Source organism: Diabrotica virgifera, chromosome 3 (genome assembly GCF_917563875.1).
Source record: "Diabrotica virgifera virgifera chromosome 3, PGI_DIABVI_V3a".
Lineage (NCBI taxonomy): Eukaryota > Metazoa > Arthropoda > Insecta > Coleoptera > Chrysomelidae > Diabrotica > Diabrotica virgifera.
The window spans coordinates 10,607,992-10,625,919 of record NC_065445.1 but is presented as its reverse complement, the minus strand read 5'-3'; the positions used below and the strand labels follow the sequence as shown (position 1 = coordinate 10,625,919).

The 17,928-nt window shown below is 31.7% G+C and overlaps 1 protein-coding gene across 2 annotated transcripts in view; it reads left to right on the top strand.

Annotated features, from left to right (window-relative positions):
* The window catches only part of LOC114324247 (uncharacterized), an 81,476-nt gene that overhangs the window by 56,717 nt on the left and 6,831 nt on the right, over positions 1–17,928 (top strand). For both annotated transcript variants that reach the window (XM_050646285.1, XM_050646284.1), the window contains exon 15: positions 6,503–6,663. In XM_050646285.1, coding sequence (XP_050502242.1) covers positions 6,503–6,663 — 161 coding nt within the window. The remainder of the gene's footprint in view (positions 1–6,502; positions 6,664–17,928) is intronic.

Below are 17,928 nucleotides of genomic sequence, written 5' to 3'. Positions count from 1 at the left end.
AGCTTCTACGCACTTAACGGTGTTGAAATTTATCACATTTACCGTTCTAATCCGGGAATTATTAATAATTACCGGTCGATGTGATTAATTCTGGCATATTTATTACTTTTACTTAGCTATTCGGTTTGTATTAATAGTAACCGGTAATTATTAATAATTTCCAATTAATCGTATTTATCGTAAAATATCGATTCTTTTGTCCAACTTTTTCACTTTCTTGTGATGAAAAAATTGAATCCTGTAAGTTCCAGCCCATAAAAATATTTTTTAGAGGTCACTCAATAATCCTTTTCTCTAAAAATCGCGTTATTTTTCGTTTTCTTGACTAGAGCGAGTTGACACGATCCAAGTGTACTTGGACTAAGTGCACTTGTACAAGTGTACTTGGACTAAGTTGGTTGCCACGGTTAAATGACTTAGATCTCAAATAACCATTGCAAAGGTGTTTATACGTATTTTGCTTGGATTTATGTTTTTTAATATATCGTTTTCAGTGAGAACAGGAATATTCACGTGCACTTTTATTCGTTGTAGGGCCGCACTTCTAGCATCGTTATTTGTATATTCCTTTATCTGGATATTCCATAATAGTCCAAGTAATGAAGCTTGAAATAGGACAAAACCTCGCAATTTTTACAGAATGGATCGATTTGCTTGAAAATTTAAAAATAAGTAGTGAATAGTTCAAGGATCAAAATCTATATGATGCTGAAAGGCGCTTTTACCATGGGGGTGGTTGGTACCCCCTGTTGGGGGTGGAAATTTTTTATTATATTTTGACCGCAAAAGTTGGTAAAAACGTTCATTCTAAGCAAAAAATGTTTATACATTTTTTTGATAAAATTAATAGTTTTCGATTTATTCGCTATCGAAAGTGTTAGTATTATATCGAAAAATCAATGTTTTTAATCAGTTTTCTGCTAATAACTCCAAAAGTTTTCGTTTTATCAAAACAACCTTACTTAATAAAAATGTACTATTTGAAAAAATAAATAAAACCGTGTTTTTTAATTTTCTTTAAGACCAACAGTAATCAAGATATACTTTATTATATGTTAGCTCTCCTTTGTCAAATGTTAAATATTGTAGTTTCAAAGTCAAAAGACGGGCAAAATATGCATTTTTCGAAAATAACTTGTTAAAACTAATTTAAAGAATTTAAAAATATCTATCTCTAGAAATAAAAAAGAAGTCACTAGCTCAAAAATTAAGTGACTTATAATGAAAAGAATGTCAGTCCCTATTTTTTCCAGCGCAAAAGTGGTCGGAAGCAACCCCGTAATCACCACCCTAATTAAAACTAGTCATTGACCTTATTTGGTCTTATTTATTCATGTATTGTTAATAGGTCCGAGAAGTTTGACCGACTTAGAATGATTCGTTTTTAAAAAAAATGAAGTTAACAGCGATTAACGAATTTTTGTAGTTTGGAAAAAATGGCCTTTTCTTCTGAATAGAAAGATTAGCATCAGAGATGTGAAAAAATGTTTAAATATTAAATTGTATCTAATTCAATTCCCAAGAATTTGATATGAAAAAAATTTTTCTATGACAAAAATTAAGTGAGCTATTGATAATTAAAACTTGTAATGGCATGCAAAAACCACCTTTACCAACCCTTTCAAAGTCACCTCTTTTTGTGACTAAGAATTTTAATAAGATTTAATATTAATAGGCTTGTAGATCTTGTAAAAACCTACAAAATTCTTTTATACCAAACTTTCTAAGATACAAAATAAAAAAGTTACGGTTAAAAAATCAACATATTTTTTTGAGAAAAAAAAAAAGAAGAAATCCAATTGTAAGCATAATAATGTAAGTTAGCGGTGTTTTTAGTCATTGGCCTTATTCGTTCTTCTTTATTTGTTTATTATTAATATATTCTAGAAGTTTGACTTGCTTAAAATGATTAGTTTTTAAAAAACTGAAGTTAAAAGCGAATAAAGAATTTTTGTAGTTTTGTAAAAAATGCCATTTTCTTCAGAATAGAAAGATTAGCATCAAAGATAAGAAAAAATGTTTAAATATGAAATTGTAGGTTATTTAATTCTTAAGAACTTGGTGTGGAAATTTTTTTCTACGACAAAAATTAAGTGAATAGTAAATGAGTATACTATAGAAGAACGTTGATTTTTTCCATATAAAACTAACACTTTCGATAGCGAATAAATCGAAAACTATTAGTTTTATCAAAAAAATGTATACAACATTTTTTGCTTAGAATTAATGTTTTTATCAACTTTGCTGTCAAAATATAATAAAAAATTTCCACCCCTGAGATGGGGTGGCAAACACCCCCATAATAAAAGCGCCTTTCGGCATCATATAGATTTTGATCCTTGGAACATCCACTACTTATTCTAAATTTTCAAGCAAATCGATCCATTCTGTAAAAATTGAGGGGTGAAAAGCTTCGGTTCCTGGACTATAATGCTTCCTCAGCTTCATATAGTCCATGAATCTAACGTTCTCTCTTTAAGACCATTTTCTTTTTGTATTTACATCTCGTTTTCGATTTTCCGACAACGACGTCATTTTAATTTTACACTTTGACACTACTTGGATCCAAGAAAGTTGGCGAGCGTCCTAGTTAACTTGGATATAACCTGTTGATACAAGTGTACTTGGACGAATAGGTGACACGTACAAAGTAGCTTCCAAATGTTGCGCGCGCAGCGTCCAAGCAGACCAAGTACCCTTATCGTGTACCGCCTTAAAAGGTGTAAAAAATTTATATTCAGCGTATTTGAGTGCCTTTATTTTTTCCTTAAGTTTTCTCTTTGAATATCATCCTTTTTAATTTTGTTTAAAATAATTATAATTATTATATAGTTAATTTTATGATTATGTTTTATAAAAATGCCTTAGGTTTTAACGACCTGTTGTGCGTGTAAATAAAATTAATCAAGTCCCTTAAATTTGAAGACATTTTATGTGTCATTTTTTAGCAATTTTAGGAGTTACAATGTGCAATAAAAAATAATGTGTACTTTGTACGCACGTAAGAAGTTATACTTCTATTATATGATTTCAACGAAATTAATATACTTTAAACACTTTATTTATATTTTATTTAAATATTAAACTAATTTTAATACTTACTACTTTCCAAAATTTTTTATTAAAACAATACCAAAAATTAAAAAAATAAAAGAATAAAACACAGACAAACACATTGAAAAATGCCACAAAGAAATGATTTCTGAACAATAATTGTTGCCAAAAATTTTAACTAAATACGTATTTTCTGGAAAAAATTATATAATAATATACTTTATGATATACAATCATAAAATGTATAAAAGATAAATAAAAAAATAAAAACTTGCAATGGGGTTCGAACCCGCAAATTATAGGGCTGTTAGATTGTAACTCAGAGCGTTTTACCATTTAACTACCTAGACATATCAGTTACGGTGGAAGATACACCATAAACTTTTTGACAGTTGCTTATTACCTTATGAATGTAATCAAATTAGTTTGATTTTTGTGAAATTAAAATATATTAAAATACAACAAAACATAGAGTAAGAAAACAATTTAATATTAGATGAAGATTGGTAGAAATTTTGTTCGTAATCAAATTATCTAAATTAAAGCATTACCTACTAATAGGTAAGTATAGTATTTTTACTACAAAAGCGATATTACGTAGGTCAAAATTTTTGACGTAAGAGAACTGTCAAAACATTTATAATAAACATGACAATAATGAAAAGTCACATTCTAATGTTTTGACAGTTCTCTTACGTCGAAAATTTTGACCTACCTAATATCGCTTTTGTAGTAAAAATACTATACATTATTTTTTACGTACCTACCTGTTGCTTTTAAAAACTATTTAAAAAGTCACTACAATTATAAACTTGCTTTTGTTTCTGTCCTCACAACAATAAAAACTAACATACATAATATTTGTTTACCCATAACCGCCATATTGAACAATTATTGACAGGTCATTTTAACACCCAATCAGATACCGTATAAGGTTTGAGCTGCGCTCAGGACCAAGACTTTTGATCAATTCGCGCAAATATACATTTACTCCCAAACGCGGCTAAAGAAGTATAACTTCAAAAATATTTTTCATACTACATTAAAACATTTTTAATTAACACCTTTTAAGAATCTTTCTCATTATAAATGATAGGCCAGGAACCAAAGCTTTTCACCTCGCAATTTTTACAGAATGGATCGATTTGCTTGAAAATTTAAGAATAAGTAGTGGATAGCCCAAGAATCAAAATCTATATGATTCCGAAAGGCGCTTTTACCATGGGGGTGGTTGCCACCCCATCTCGGGGGTGGAAAATTTTTATTATATTTTGACTGCAAAAGTTGATAAAAACATTCATTCTAAGCAAAAAATGTTCCATACATTTTTTTGATAAAATTAATAGTTTTTGATTTCTTCGCTATCAAAATGTTTGTTTTGTAAAGAAAAAATCAATGTTTTTCGATATATGTACTCATTTACGATTCTCTCAATTTTTGCCGTAGAAAATTTTTTTCATACCAAGTTCTTGGGAATTAAATAACCTACAATTTTATATTGAAACATTTTTTCGTATCTCTGATGCTACTATTGGGACCGTGCAAGTTCGGCAAAGCGACCCCTATTTCTACGCTCTGAACTTTTATTCGCACTTTTAATTATATTGGCCAATTATATTAGTCCTGGTTACTGGATAATTGTCAAGGCCATAGTCCAAAAAAATAAGAAGAAAAAATAAGATTCAGGTTATGCTATCAAAACGTAAACAATTGTATGCAGTAAATAAAATTAGTTATTAAAATGCAGTACTGCAAGCAAAATACAATTAATTAAATTTACCTTTATATAATAATTGCATATCATATCAATATTGTGGAGCAATATATAATTTTTCTGCTTCAATGACAGAAGGTATTATATATACGTCAATTTGACAATTTCAATTGACAATATGAATTATTTAAGATAGTTGCAATATTTCTCCGTGACTCGCGCACGGTCGTTTCTCGTTTTCCTTCCAAGTACTTGCACACCGCGAATTCTGAAGAAAATGGCATTTTTTACCAAACTACAAAAATTCGTTATTCGCTTTTAACCCCAGATTTTTAAAAACTGATCATTCTAAGCCAGTCAAACTTCTAGAATCTATTAATAATATATAAATAAATAAGAATGAATAAGGTCAATCACTAAAAACACTGCTAACTTACATTATTATGCTTCCAATTGGATTTCTCCTTTTTTTTTTTCAAAAAAATTTATTGATTTTTTAACCGTCACTTTTTTATTTTTTAACTTAGAAAGTTTGGTAAACAAAAGTTTTGTAGGTTTTTACAAGATCTATAAGCCTATTAATATTAAATATTTTTAAAATCCTCAGTCGCAAAAAGAGGTGACTTTGAAAGGGTTGGTAAAGGTGGTTTTAGCATGTTATTACAAGTTTTAATTGTCAGGAGCTCACTCAATTTCTGCCGCAGAAAAATTTTTTGCAAACCAGGTTCTTGAGAATTAAATAAGCTACAATTTCATATATAAACATATTTTCGCATCTCTGATGCTAATCTTGCTATTCTGAAGAAAAGGCCATTTTTTTCCAAACTACAATAATTCGTTATTCTCCTTTAACTATATTTTTTTAAACTAATAATTCTAGGCCGGTCAAACTTCTAGAATCTATTAATAATATATAAATAAAAAAGGCTAAATAAGGTCAATGACTAATTTTAATTAGAGTGGTGATTAGGGGGTTGCTTGCGATCACTTTTTTGCTGAAAAAAATAGGAACTGACATTCTTTTCATTGTAGGTAACTTAATTTTTGAGCTAGAGACTTTCTTTATTTCTGAAGATAGATATTTTTAAGTACTTGAAATTAGTTTGAACAAGTTGTTCTCGAAAAATGCATAGTTTTCCCGTAGTTTGACTTGAAACTACAATATTTAGCATTTGACGAAGAAGAGCCAACATATAATAAAGTATAGCTCGATTACTATTGGTCTTAAAGAAAATTTAAAAGAACGGTTTTGTTTCTTTTTTTAAAAGGTACATTTTTGTTAAGTAATGTCGTTTTGATAAAACTAAAACTTTTGGAGTTATTAGCAGAAAACTTATTAAAAACATTGTTTTTTTTTTCAATATAAAACTAACACTTCCGATAGCGAATAAATCAAAAACTATCAATTTTATCAAAAAAATGTATAGAACGTTTTTTGCTTAGAATGAACGTTTTTACCAACTTTTGTGACTAAAATATAATGAAAAATGTTCACCCCCGAGATGGGGTGGCAACCATCCCCATGGTAAAAGCGCCTTTCAGCATGATATAGATTTTGATCCTTGGACTATTCACTACTTATTCTCAAATTTTCAAGCAAATCGATCCATCCTGTAAAAATAGCGAGGTTTTGTCCCATTTTAAGCTTCATTACTTGGACTATGATTAGCAAACAGTTTATCTCTTGATCGTAAGCAGGTTTAAAGTTATTATACATTATTTATTCGTCCACAGATCGTTTGAGAGCTGCCAGAATCCGAATTGTCAGTATTCAACGTGTTGTACGAATGCAATGCAAGAACACAACGCCAAATGTAGCAAAACCAATAACCCCATTGCCGAAGAAAAGCTTCCTTTTGAAATGTTCTGTATTTGTGGATTCAGTAATACTGATGGTAAGTAAAGCTCAATAAAATATATACAAACATTAATCAAAATCTGGTTTCCTTAGTAGTCTGTTTTTCGTTGCCGGAAGTAAGTTTTTGCTTTCGGTTCAGGGAAAACTAGAAAAACACATTTATTCGTAATCTATGATAGCTTTCTATCGTGCGTTTTCTATCGAGTATTTTTGTGACCAAACATTGAATTCTCCAATTTAACATCTTCTAGTTCCTCATATTGGTTTTCGATTCTACCAAGCATGTCGACGACTCAACATGAACATATCCACGCAGAAAACAAACTGCATTACCACTGCGAACGATCCAATTAGATGTAAGCTTGTAATAGAGAGGAAACCCATAGAACAGCTGAATCAGTTTAAACCCAGCCAGAGACCTAAGAGGACAGATCGATAGATCTACAACAAGTATAACAAAAAGTAGAAGAAGGTTTTCGATTCGTTCTGTTATCAGTCGAATAAGGCGTATACCTCTGTGATTTTACATTTCTTTTTGTCTGCTTTTTTACGGATAAAGCTTATACATGCCCAACTTTAATCTTTTGAAATATTTTCCTTATAGTGCAGTCAATGAGGGTATTTGGCCCCGAATTCCATCCTACTAAAATAGCCACGGAAGAGGCTAGAGAACCTAATTTTAAGCAAAAACTGTTCTATAATTATTTTTTGAAAACTCAATACTTTTTGAGTTATTCGTGGTTGAAAATTAACCATTTTCATTGAAAAATTACACCCTTTTGGGACGGATTTTTGCGAATACCTTAAAAACTATGCATCTAACAAAAAACTACATAAAATATTATAAAAAAACAAAGAGATTTGTTCCTTCATAAATCTTCTAGTTAAATACAAAGAGGAGTATGGTAGGTAAGAAGAGTTTATTTTTTTTTGCTGCATGCTCAAATCGGTTTATTCAACTTGAAATAACAGAAAACCTGTCGATTTTAGGTGTATAATGATACTAATAACTTTTGTAGGGCTTGAAAAGACCTTTAAAATGAGCAATAATAAATGTCGATCACATTCAAACTAAGCGAGATATTCTGCAAAAAATTTGATGACTAATGTATTTTAAGAAGAAATGAGAAGTATATTTAACCTCTCATCCATCAGAACTTAAATACATCGTTTTGCTTCTAAAATACTTTTTATTATAGTGTTATTTCTATGTTCAAAAAGTTGGACTGGATTAAAATGAACGGTTTTTGAAAAAAATAAGATTAAATTATAGAGCGCATTTTTAAATTTTCTTAAAAATCTTATTATATTCTTTCATATATATATTCTTCTATATATACCTTTTCCTCCATGTAACTCGAAAAAGATAAGAGATACGAAAAAAAGATACCACACAAAAATGTAGGGCTTATAAATTTACTTTTTATTTTTCATTACTGTATCTCTCTTATCATTTTCAAGTTACATGGAGAAAAAGGAAGATTTTTTAAAAAAATTTAAAAATGCGCTCTATAATTTGATATTTTTTTTTCAAAAACCATTCATTTTAAACCCATCCAACTTTTTGAACATAGAAATAACACTATGGTAAAAGGTATTGTAGAAGGAAACGATGCATTTACATTTTGGTGGATGGGGGTTAAAATTACTTCTCATTTTTTCTTAAAATACATTAGTTATCAATTTTGTTTCCAGCATATCTCGCTTAGTTTTAATCTAATGGACCTCTAATATAGCTCATTTTAAAGATCTTTTCAAGCACTACAAAAGATATTAGTAGCATTATACTCCTAAAGTTGACCGTTTCTCTGTTATTTCAAGTTGAATACACCAATTTGAGAATGTACCAAAAAACAAACTATTTTCACCTACCATATCTCTTTTTGTATTATAACTAGAAGATTTATGAAGGCAAGTGTCTCATTGTTTTTTTATAACCTACAAAAATGTTTAATATAGTTTTTTTTAGTTGATGCATAGTTTAGATGCATAGATTTTAAGGTATTCGCAAAAAACCGTTCGAAAAGGTCTTATGTTTCAATGAAAATGACCAATTTTCAACCACGAATATCTCAAAAAGTATTGAGTTTTCAAAAAAAATTATAAAACAGTTTTTACTTAAAATTATGTTCTAGCGAATTCCGTGGTAATTTTAACCAAAAATTTGTCCATCCCTTTAAAGGAGTGGGAACCACCCCCAAGATAAAAGCACACATCGGCATAGGGTAGACTTTGAATTAGGAGATAAGAGATAAGTAGAGGCTAGGCCCAAAATTTCATTAAAATCCATGCAGTAGGATAGAATTCGCCCATTGACTGGCGTATTGTTTGATTACGCATTTATTATAAAGATTTGCCCCAACAATTCTATTAGTATTGGCTGCCCGAGGTTTATTAATTAAATGGAGAAGTTTCCAGGCCTTATGGCTTTCCGGTTTTTCATTTCCTTTAGGGTTCATCTTATCTTGTCCACAACTGATTGGTTGTACTTCGGCTTCGTCTATTGGATCTGTTCTAAAGTCCCTGTAATTTATTTCGCAATGTGGTCTTGCTTCTGTCAATAATGATTTGTAATATACTTTCCCTCTGACATACGTTTAGGGTTTAATCTCCCTCTTCCTTTGTGATCTTTTCTAAGGTTTCCTACAAACTTCCATGCTTCAGATATTCTAGTTTCATCCACATATCTGTTCATTTTTTCACATTTTTTGTTCCACGCTTCGTTTTTTCTTTTGGTCGTAGTTTTCTTAACTTCTCTATTCCAGTAGGTGTGTGTTCTCCAGTCTTCTGGATTTTGTGTTTGTGGCCAGATTTAATAAGCTGGTTTTTATTTAACAAATTCCAAAGAATTATTTTCATTAACATTAGAAATGACTAAGCTTTCTTCTTCTTTAAATTTTAGGCGTGGGTAGCTTCCATGACAATTTGCTGATATTGTTCTCGATCTTGTGCGGCATGTAATAGTTGATCTGCTGATAAGCCAGTCCATTGACGAAGGTTTCGGATCCGTGAATATTTTTTCCTCCTACCAATTTCTGTTTCCGTCGATCTTTCCGTTGAGAATTAACTGCAGCATCGTGTATCTGCTACCTCTCATTATATGCCCCGAGATATTCAAGTTTTCTCTTTTTTATCATCTTGATTAAGTCACCTTCGCTTTGACCTACTCTGTTTAAGACCTCTCTGTTTGAAATGCGTTGAACCCAAGAGATATTCTGAGCATTCTACGATATGACCACATCTCGAAGGCTTCTAATTTGTTCATCATGTTAACCTTCATGATCCAGTTTTCACATCCATATAGTAATAATGGATACAAATAACATTTTAGGAACTTGATTCTTAGTTGTAAATTCAGCTGCGAGTTGCTCAGAATATAAATATCTAAGTTTCATAAATGCCCCTCTTGCAATTTCTATACGAGTTTTAATTTCTTCATCCAGATTGTGTCTCGTTTATCAAACATCCTAGGTATTTAAAATGGTTAACTCTTGTTATCGGTTCATTACTGACAATTAGTTGCATAGGGCCGACGTCTTGTTTGCTAACCAAAAGTTACTTTGTCTTTGTTGTATTTAGCTAAGTCCGTTATTGGAGCATTCTCTAGTGACTCGATCTATAAGGAATTGAAGATCTTCGATACTTTCAGCCATGATCGCGGTGTCGTCTGCATATCTGATGTTGTTAATAGTTTCTCCCCCGATTCGAACTCCACATTGCCCTTCCATGGCTTCGTTAAAAATTATTTCTGAGTATACGTTAAACAAAGTCGGGGATAACACACAACCCTGTCTGACACCTCTTTGAATGTAAATTTTGTCTGTGTCTTTGCCATCTACCAGAATAAAAGCTTCTTGATTCCAATATAGATGTTGTAAAAGTCTCAGATCTTTATCATCTATTCCAATCATTTCTAGATGTTCAAACAGCCTACCATGTTGAACCCTATCAAACGCCTTCTCAAAATCTATAAAGCAAACGTAAATTGGTTGCATGATCGTTGAAGTAATGTTAGCATTGAGAAGAAAGCTTTCCTTGTTCCAAATCCTTCTCTGAAACCAAATTGTTGGTTTCCCATTGTCTCTTCACATTTATGCTTGATTCTATTAAGAATTATCTTAAGAAGTAGCTTGAGAGACTCAGCTTTATTCATCATCATCATCAGGGCTTTTCATTTCGGGTGGAATGTTTGCCGCTCTTACTTAGAGCTCTCTGATTCACTTATTGCGGTGAATCACTCCGCATTCCACTTGTATGTTGTCAAAGTTTGTTGTATGACTTGGCTTTCGTTACAATTTTCTTCCACTAATTTCGATATGTGCATAGTTCCCTGCAGTTTCTTACTTCCAGAATTTTGATATCTCTCATGACCTGGTCCTCCCATCTCTCTCTGGGTCTTCCCCTGGGCCTTTCAGTTTCTGGTTTCCATCTGGTGATCTTTTTAATCAGTAGGTCGTTTTTCCTTCTCTCTATGTGTCCCAGCCATCTCAGCCTCTGTGCTTTAATAAATCTAACTATATCTTCTCCCTTTGTAACAAAATGAGGTTTTGTTGTGGCAGAATAGATATAGCTTCAAAGGGGTAATTACTTAGTTATTTAAGTTTCCTGAAACTAGGCTAGCTGGATATTTAAGAGACTGTATCAAGTGGACTCAGGAGAAGATCAGGCCGTATTTGCACGCCCGAAATAAGACGGTACCTAATGAAGTACTGGAGTGTTAAGAAACTAAATTAAAATAAGGAAAGAAATGAAAAAAAGGAACTACTGACGAGAAGATATTACTGAGAACGTATAAGGGCGCCAGGGAAGAATTGAATATTTTCTTCTCCACGTGACCTATATTGCTGTACCTAACTAATACTATTAAAATGGTAGGATAATAAAACATATATGTACAACCAACAAATTTAATGAAAAAAAATACCTATAACCCCTATATACAATTTTATACAAACTAGCTAATTCCTGACGTACTAGGCTAGTACGCTCCTGTCTGCAACGCAGCTTTTACAGTAAGAAAAAATGTGTTGAATTTATTACAAAGACAGTTAATTATTGATCTACCTATGTATATACAACCTGACTATGAATGAGGATTAATATTGGCTGACAATCCCGAATCTGATCGGAGGTGACAACCTGACTACAATACCTGACAAATGGAATAAATATTATTAAATAAGAGAATCTACGCTAGATATTGTGCACAACATCGTCATAGGTCATAATCCCCAACTATTTTAAATAAAGGGTATGAACTGTGAAAAGATTAAATTTGTTGACGATGATGAATATTACTATGTTAACTATATTTTTAATGAAAAATGAAGATATATTATTATTAGAGAGCTTATTTTTAAGTTATTGACATAAAAAATAGTAATTGAAAAATATTATTAGAACAAATGACATGCAAATTTTTATTATAAAAACCTGTCGCTACAACGTAGGCGTGTTGCTTCTTCAAACCCTGTGAAGCTGATGGTGGGAGCGCCAAATAAGGTATCCTCCGTTTTCCCTCAATCCTTGGGAGATCCTCAACCAAAGGAAGGTATGACAAGGAGGTACTTTCCCAGTATCAAAAAAACTCAACTGCTATTCCACAGAACCAAAAAAAAAACCCATCCAATTTACATCCAAAAGAATTCCCCAAAATAATGTTTCATTCCATAAAGGCAAACTAAAGTATTGGTTGACTTAATTTCCTATCTTATCTTCTTTCTTCCATGGCTAAAAGAATAGAAAAAAAACCTATCAGCTGGTTTTCCTTGAGTACGCAAGAAACAGGGTCACTATAAAAAGGTGGATCACCTTATCAGAACTTGACAGAGAAAAAATCTAGGGAAAAAATGAAGTTTGATGTACATGCTTGAAGTTCATTGACCTTGATTATCCTTGACTGGAAAAAGCCTTTTTAAACGAATATAAGAAAGTATTTGGACAAGTAAATGTGGATCTTTGTAATCAAAGATTACTATATGGACTTATATAAAGGAGAGAATGAAAATGATCATTGATTCCAAACTTATTTGAGAGTGAAAATGTAATTCTAAGAATTCTATTTTTTTCCTGTAAACGTAGATTAGAAGTATTTAAGAATTGAAAATGTGGTAATTGAAGAGTAGCAATGCTTTTAATATAATCTAAATATGGCATTAAAAATGATTTTGATGGTTATTTTTAACAGGGAAAAGACATAAAAAACAGCTACGTGATAGTTTCATACATACCCATTGCTTTTCAAAAAATATTGGAAACAAAACTCTTCTTTTTCACTCCACAAATCCAAAACAAAATATTAATAATTCCTTCCAACGTAAACTGCTCTGCTATAAACGAATATTTCAACCAAAAAATAGTATTCTTTAAACAATGGCCATGGAAGAAGTTATGGGTTCATCCAACGAGATTGGAAATTCAAGTCCATCCGCTCCGCTGGCGATATGATATGCCCCTCCGTCGGAAGCCGTACAGCCACACGCTGAGACCAGAATTCCCCAATCTAGTACCAACCTTATATTGTATTTGGTCCCAAATTTAGGTAACCCGTTCTAAGCACGAATGCATAACTGGTAGCATACTTGTTAGGTGGCTTATAGGAATAAATATAATATTATCGTAACGATGGCACTCACCGTTACACCTTCATTATGTCTCTTAGTTCATGGTTCATTCTTCTTCTGATTTCTCCGTTGTCCATTCTTATCGGACCCATAATCCGTGTGAGGATTTTCCTTTCGAATATTCTCAATTTTTCTTCATCTTTTTCCGTGAACACATTGTCTCAGCTGCGTACGTAACTACTGGTATGCTTGCAACTCTGTATATTTTCAGTTTTGTATTTCTGGATAAGTTCTTGTCCTTCATAAGCCTATGATATCTCCAGTATGTTTTGTTGCCTGCTAGTATTCGTTCCGTTACTTCTTCACTTCTCTTGTTTTGGCCATTCACTATTACTCCCAAATATTTAAATTGTTGGACTCTTTCAAAAGTGTAGTTTTCTATTTTGATTTCTCTCGTCCTGTTATCTTCTCTTCTAGAGCAGGGTAGATATTTTGTTTTTCTTTCGTTAATTTCTAGACCTCTTTTCCGTGCTTATTTTGCCAGGATTGTTACTGCTTCTTTTAATCTTTCCTTGCCTCTTCCCATAAGAACTAAATCATCTGCATATGCCACTATTGTGTTGAGGCGTGGGCTATAGTTCCTTTAATTTTGCTGGTCTTGACTGTTCCTTCTACTGCTATGTTCAATAATGTGGTTGACAGGGAATCGCCTTGTCGCACTCCTGTTTCTATTACAATTGATTTTTACGTGTGGATTTCTATTCATTGCACTTTTTTCTATGTCGATGCTACTTTCTGTGTATATTTTTTTAAGTTATAATTATAGACCAGGACTAATCTGTAAAAAACGTCTATTTTTGGATGTGAGAGGTGGCATTCGGATTTTTGCAGATAAAGTTAGGTGACACCTTCAGTAATAATAATTGACTTATGCTCCTTCTCAAATATGCCCGGAACATTATTAAAAAAATTAAAATATTTAAAAATTTCGAAAAGCATCGATTTTTTCTGCTTTCTTTGCTTATAACTTTAAAACGATTCGTTTTGGAACAAAGTCGTACACAAATAAAATAAAGATAATTGAATTATTTATGATATACGACTGGTCAAAAATGTCTTAAGGTATTACCTTTTCTAAAATATAGCAATAAATACAAAATAAGGGGACAAAATACGCCTGTTGTTATTCAATGTTTCTTAACCACTTTGGTGGCACTTAGAACCTTAGTAATTCGCGTAGAAAATTCTTATAACTTATTTAAACGGTCTACCAAATTTCATTAAAATCGACCTAATAGATTTTGCACAAAAAATTTGCAATCTAAATGTTTTTAAAAAAGTTCAAATGTTTTAAAATCTTTCTGAACAAAAATTAGACCATTTAGAAGTTTTGCTAATTTTTTTACATATAAAGAGGAGCTCTACCTATCTGATACACTTTACAGAATTAAAATCGGATTATTTAAGGGGTCTCGGCAATGTTTTAAAATTATAAACAATTTTTTGGCCTATAAACAAATAGCTTTGTTTAATAATAAAAAATTAATTTTTAGCAATGCAAATAATTAAAACCGGTATAATTTGACTTAAACTTTCAAATGCTGTCAGCAAAATTGCTATTTTATTTTTTAATCAAAAGTTATTCGCGTTCAAAAATTGCAATTTTTCGATTTTTTGAAAGTTCTACCGCGTTTATCTCGAAAACTATGCATCCTACGAAAAAACTTGTAAAAACATTTTTAGCTTAGAATTACCCAAGAAATACAAAAACATGTTTTATATTGCGAAAAATCGATGTTATATAATTCCTCAAGTTCTTTGTTTATAACAATCTTATCGACATCCGGATCAACTGTTACCCAAAAATTCGTGTTCTACGGGTCAAAATACATAAAAAAAACTTGGGTAAGCCCATCTAAATAAAGGAGCCGTAGCACCTCCTCCTGGCCACAGAACTAATTTGTTTATAAGTCAAAAAATTGTTTATAACTTTAAAACATTGCTGAGGCTGCTTAAATAATCCGATTTCAATTCTGTAAAGTGGATTAGATAGGTGGAGTGCTTCTTTATATGTAAAAAAGTTGACAAATCTTTGTATGTTCTAGTTTTTGTTGTGCAAGATTTTAAAAAATTTTTATTTTTTTTTTAAGTTTAGATTGCAAAATTATTATGCAAAATCTAGTAAGTCAATTTTAATGAAATTTGGTGGACGGTTTTAGCACATTACAAAAACTTTCTAAGCGAATTAGGAAGGTTCCAAGTGTAACCTAAGTGATGGAAAAGCATTGAATAAGGACAGGCTTGTTTTGCCCCCTTATTTTATATTTATTGCTATTTTGCAGCAAGGGTGGTAAATTAAGACATTTTTAACCAATCGTATCTGATAGAAAATTTAATTATCTTTGTCTTATTCCTATACGTCTTTGTTCCAAAATGAATCGTTTTAAAGATATAAGCAAAGAAAGTAGAAACAAAAAACGGAATTTTTTTGAAATTTTTAAATATTTTATTTTTTTTATTAATGTTCCGGGCATATTTGAGAAGGAGCATAAGACAATTATTATTAACGAAGTTATCACCTAACTTTATCCGTAAAAATTCGAATGCCACCTCTCACATCCACCTAAAAACAGATCCTTCCTGGTTTACCACTATTTTTCGACTTTTCGTTGGAGCGAAATAACTTTGACCTGTTACCACACACACACACTGTTGCAGGGTTGTTTTGTTTTAAACATTTTGTTTTAATCAACTGTTTTACACATGTTTTAAACGTTTGCTTATGTTTAAAACAGTTTTTGTTTAAAACACTTAAATTAAACAAGTGCTTTTTTCATTTTCTTTATTAATATAACATCAAAAAAATTCTCAAATACATTATATAAACTTTTTAACATATATATTATTTATTTATTAATAATCTGAACACAAAAAAATTGGAAAACTGAAAATATTTTGCAAGGAAGAGTTAATCAATTTCTCAAAACTGTTTCAGACTCATAGTAATCTTGTAATTTAAATCAGTCACGTCATCACTGATGGAATTAAGAAAAATTGAAACCAACGTAGCAGCTTTGACATTGCCTAGCCGATTACGTAGTTTGGAATGGTAAACCGTATGATGAGAAGGAAGAGCCTTTCTATGTTGTCTGACGATGCGATAGCTGTGTGAAGCTGTTGAGCAAGTTTCAATGCTGTAGTATACCTATTTATATTTTTCTTAGAACGTCACCATGCCAATGGTTTTACATTCTCAATATAGGTGTTTAGGAAACATATGGTGTAAAGGGTACACACTTTGCTTGGTAATAATAATAATCTAAAATGCTTCTGGATGATAATTTTTAATGGATGGAGGATAAGTTTATTTTCAATAAAGCGATGATCAAGCAAATTTGCCAAAAAAGGAGCTGGGGTCACCAAATCATTTGCATGTTTAAAAAAAACACTAAGCACCACCAGAAACAGCACAAAATAACTGACAATAGACGTTATTGCAATAGCCAACTTGTAATGCGGATTTATAAATAGTAAATAGTCTGGGGTTCCCCAGGCAATAGCTCCTAATTTTGCAATTGGTTTTCTTATCTATTATTTAGTAGAATAATAATAATAGATCAAACACTTTCCATTAATATGATGTTTAGGAAAATATTTTTTTTTTTTTATTATCTCCCTTTATTGACAATCAGATATAAAACAAACATCTATAAGTCAATTTGTTGGTCTTACATTAAATTAAATTATTGTAAATGTGGTGACGTGGAGAGGTAAACATCCAGCGATGTTTCCTCAGTTACCTCTTAGGTCGGAGGGCCAGCTTCTTCTTAGTCTTCTATTGTGGACAGGTTGCAGTAGTGGATGAAGTAGTGGATTAGGATGGTCTTCTAGTTTGTTGTGGTGTTTTCTGTTGTTTTCTCGGATGACTTCGGTTACATATGGAATTTTTAGATCTGTGTGTAGAGTTTGGTTTGATACATACCATGGTGCATTAACTATTGCTCGAAGTATCTTGGATTGCGCTCTCTGGATAATCACAGTATTGGATTTGCTAGCACAGCCCCACAGTTCAATGCCATAAGTCCAGATTGGCTTTATCACTGCTTTATATATTAGCAGTTTGTTTTCTATTGAAAGATGGGAATTTCTTCCAATGAGCCAGTAAAGTTCTTTGGTTTTTAGGTCAAGTTGCATTCTTTTCTTTGTTATATGGTGTTTCCAGTTGAGTTTATTGTCAAAGTGTAGCCCTAGATATTTGACTTGATTACTTTGTGGTATTTTTATTTGATTGATGGTTACTGGTGGGCAGGTTCCAGTCCGGAGAGTGAATGTTATATGGGATGATTTTGTTTCGTTTACCTTAAACTTCCACTTCTTCAGCCATATTTCAAGTGAGTTTAGATGCTCTTGGAGATTTTGTGTTGCTGCAATAGGATCGTCATGCTTGGCAAAAATAGCAGTGTCGTCTGCAAATGTCCCGATGGTTGTTTTATCATTTGTAGGCAAGTCACATGTATATAGTATGTACAATAATGGTCCTAGTATGCTCCCTTGTGGTACGCCAGAGTGAATAGGCTTGTATTCCGAGACTTCTTCATTAACTTTTACTTTAAACTGCCGTTCGTGTAGGTAGGCTCTCAGTAGGTTGTAGTAACTTGCTGGAAGAATTCTTTTTATTTTGCATAACAAGCCTGGATGCCAGACTTTGTCAAAAGCCTGACTGATGTCTATAAAGGCTG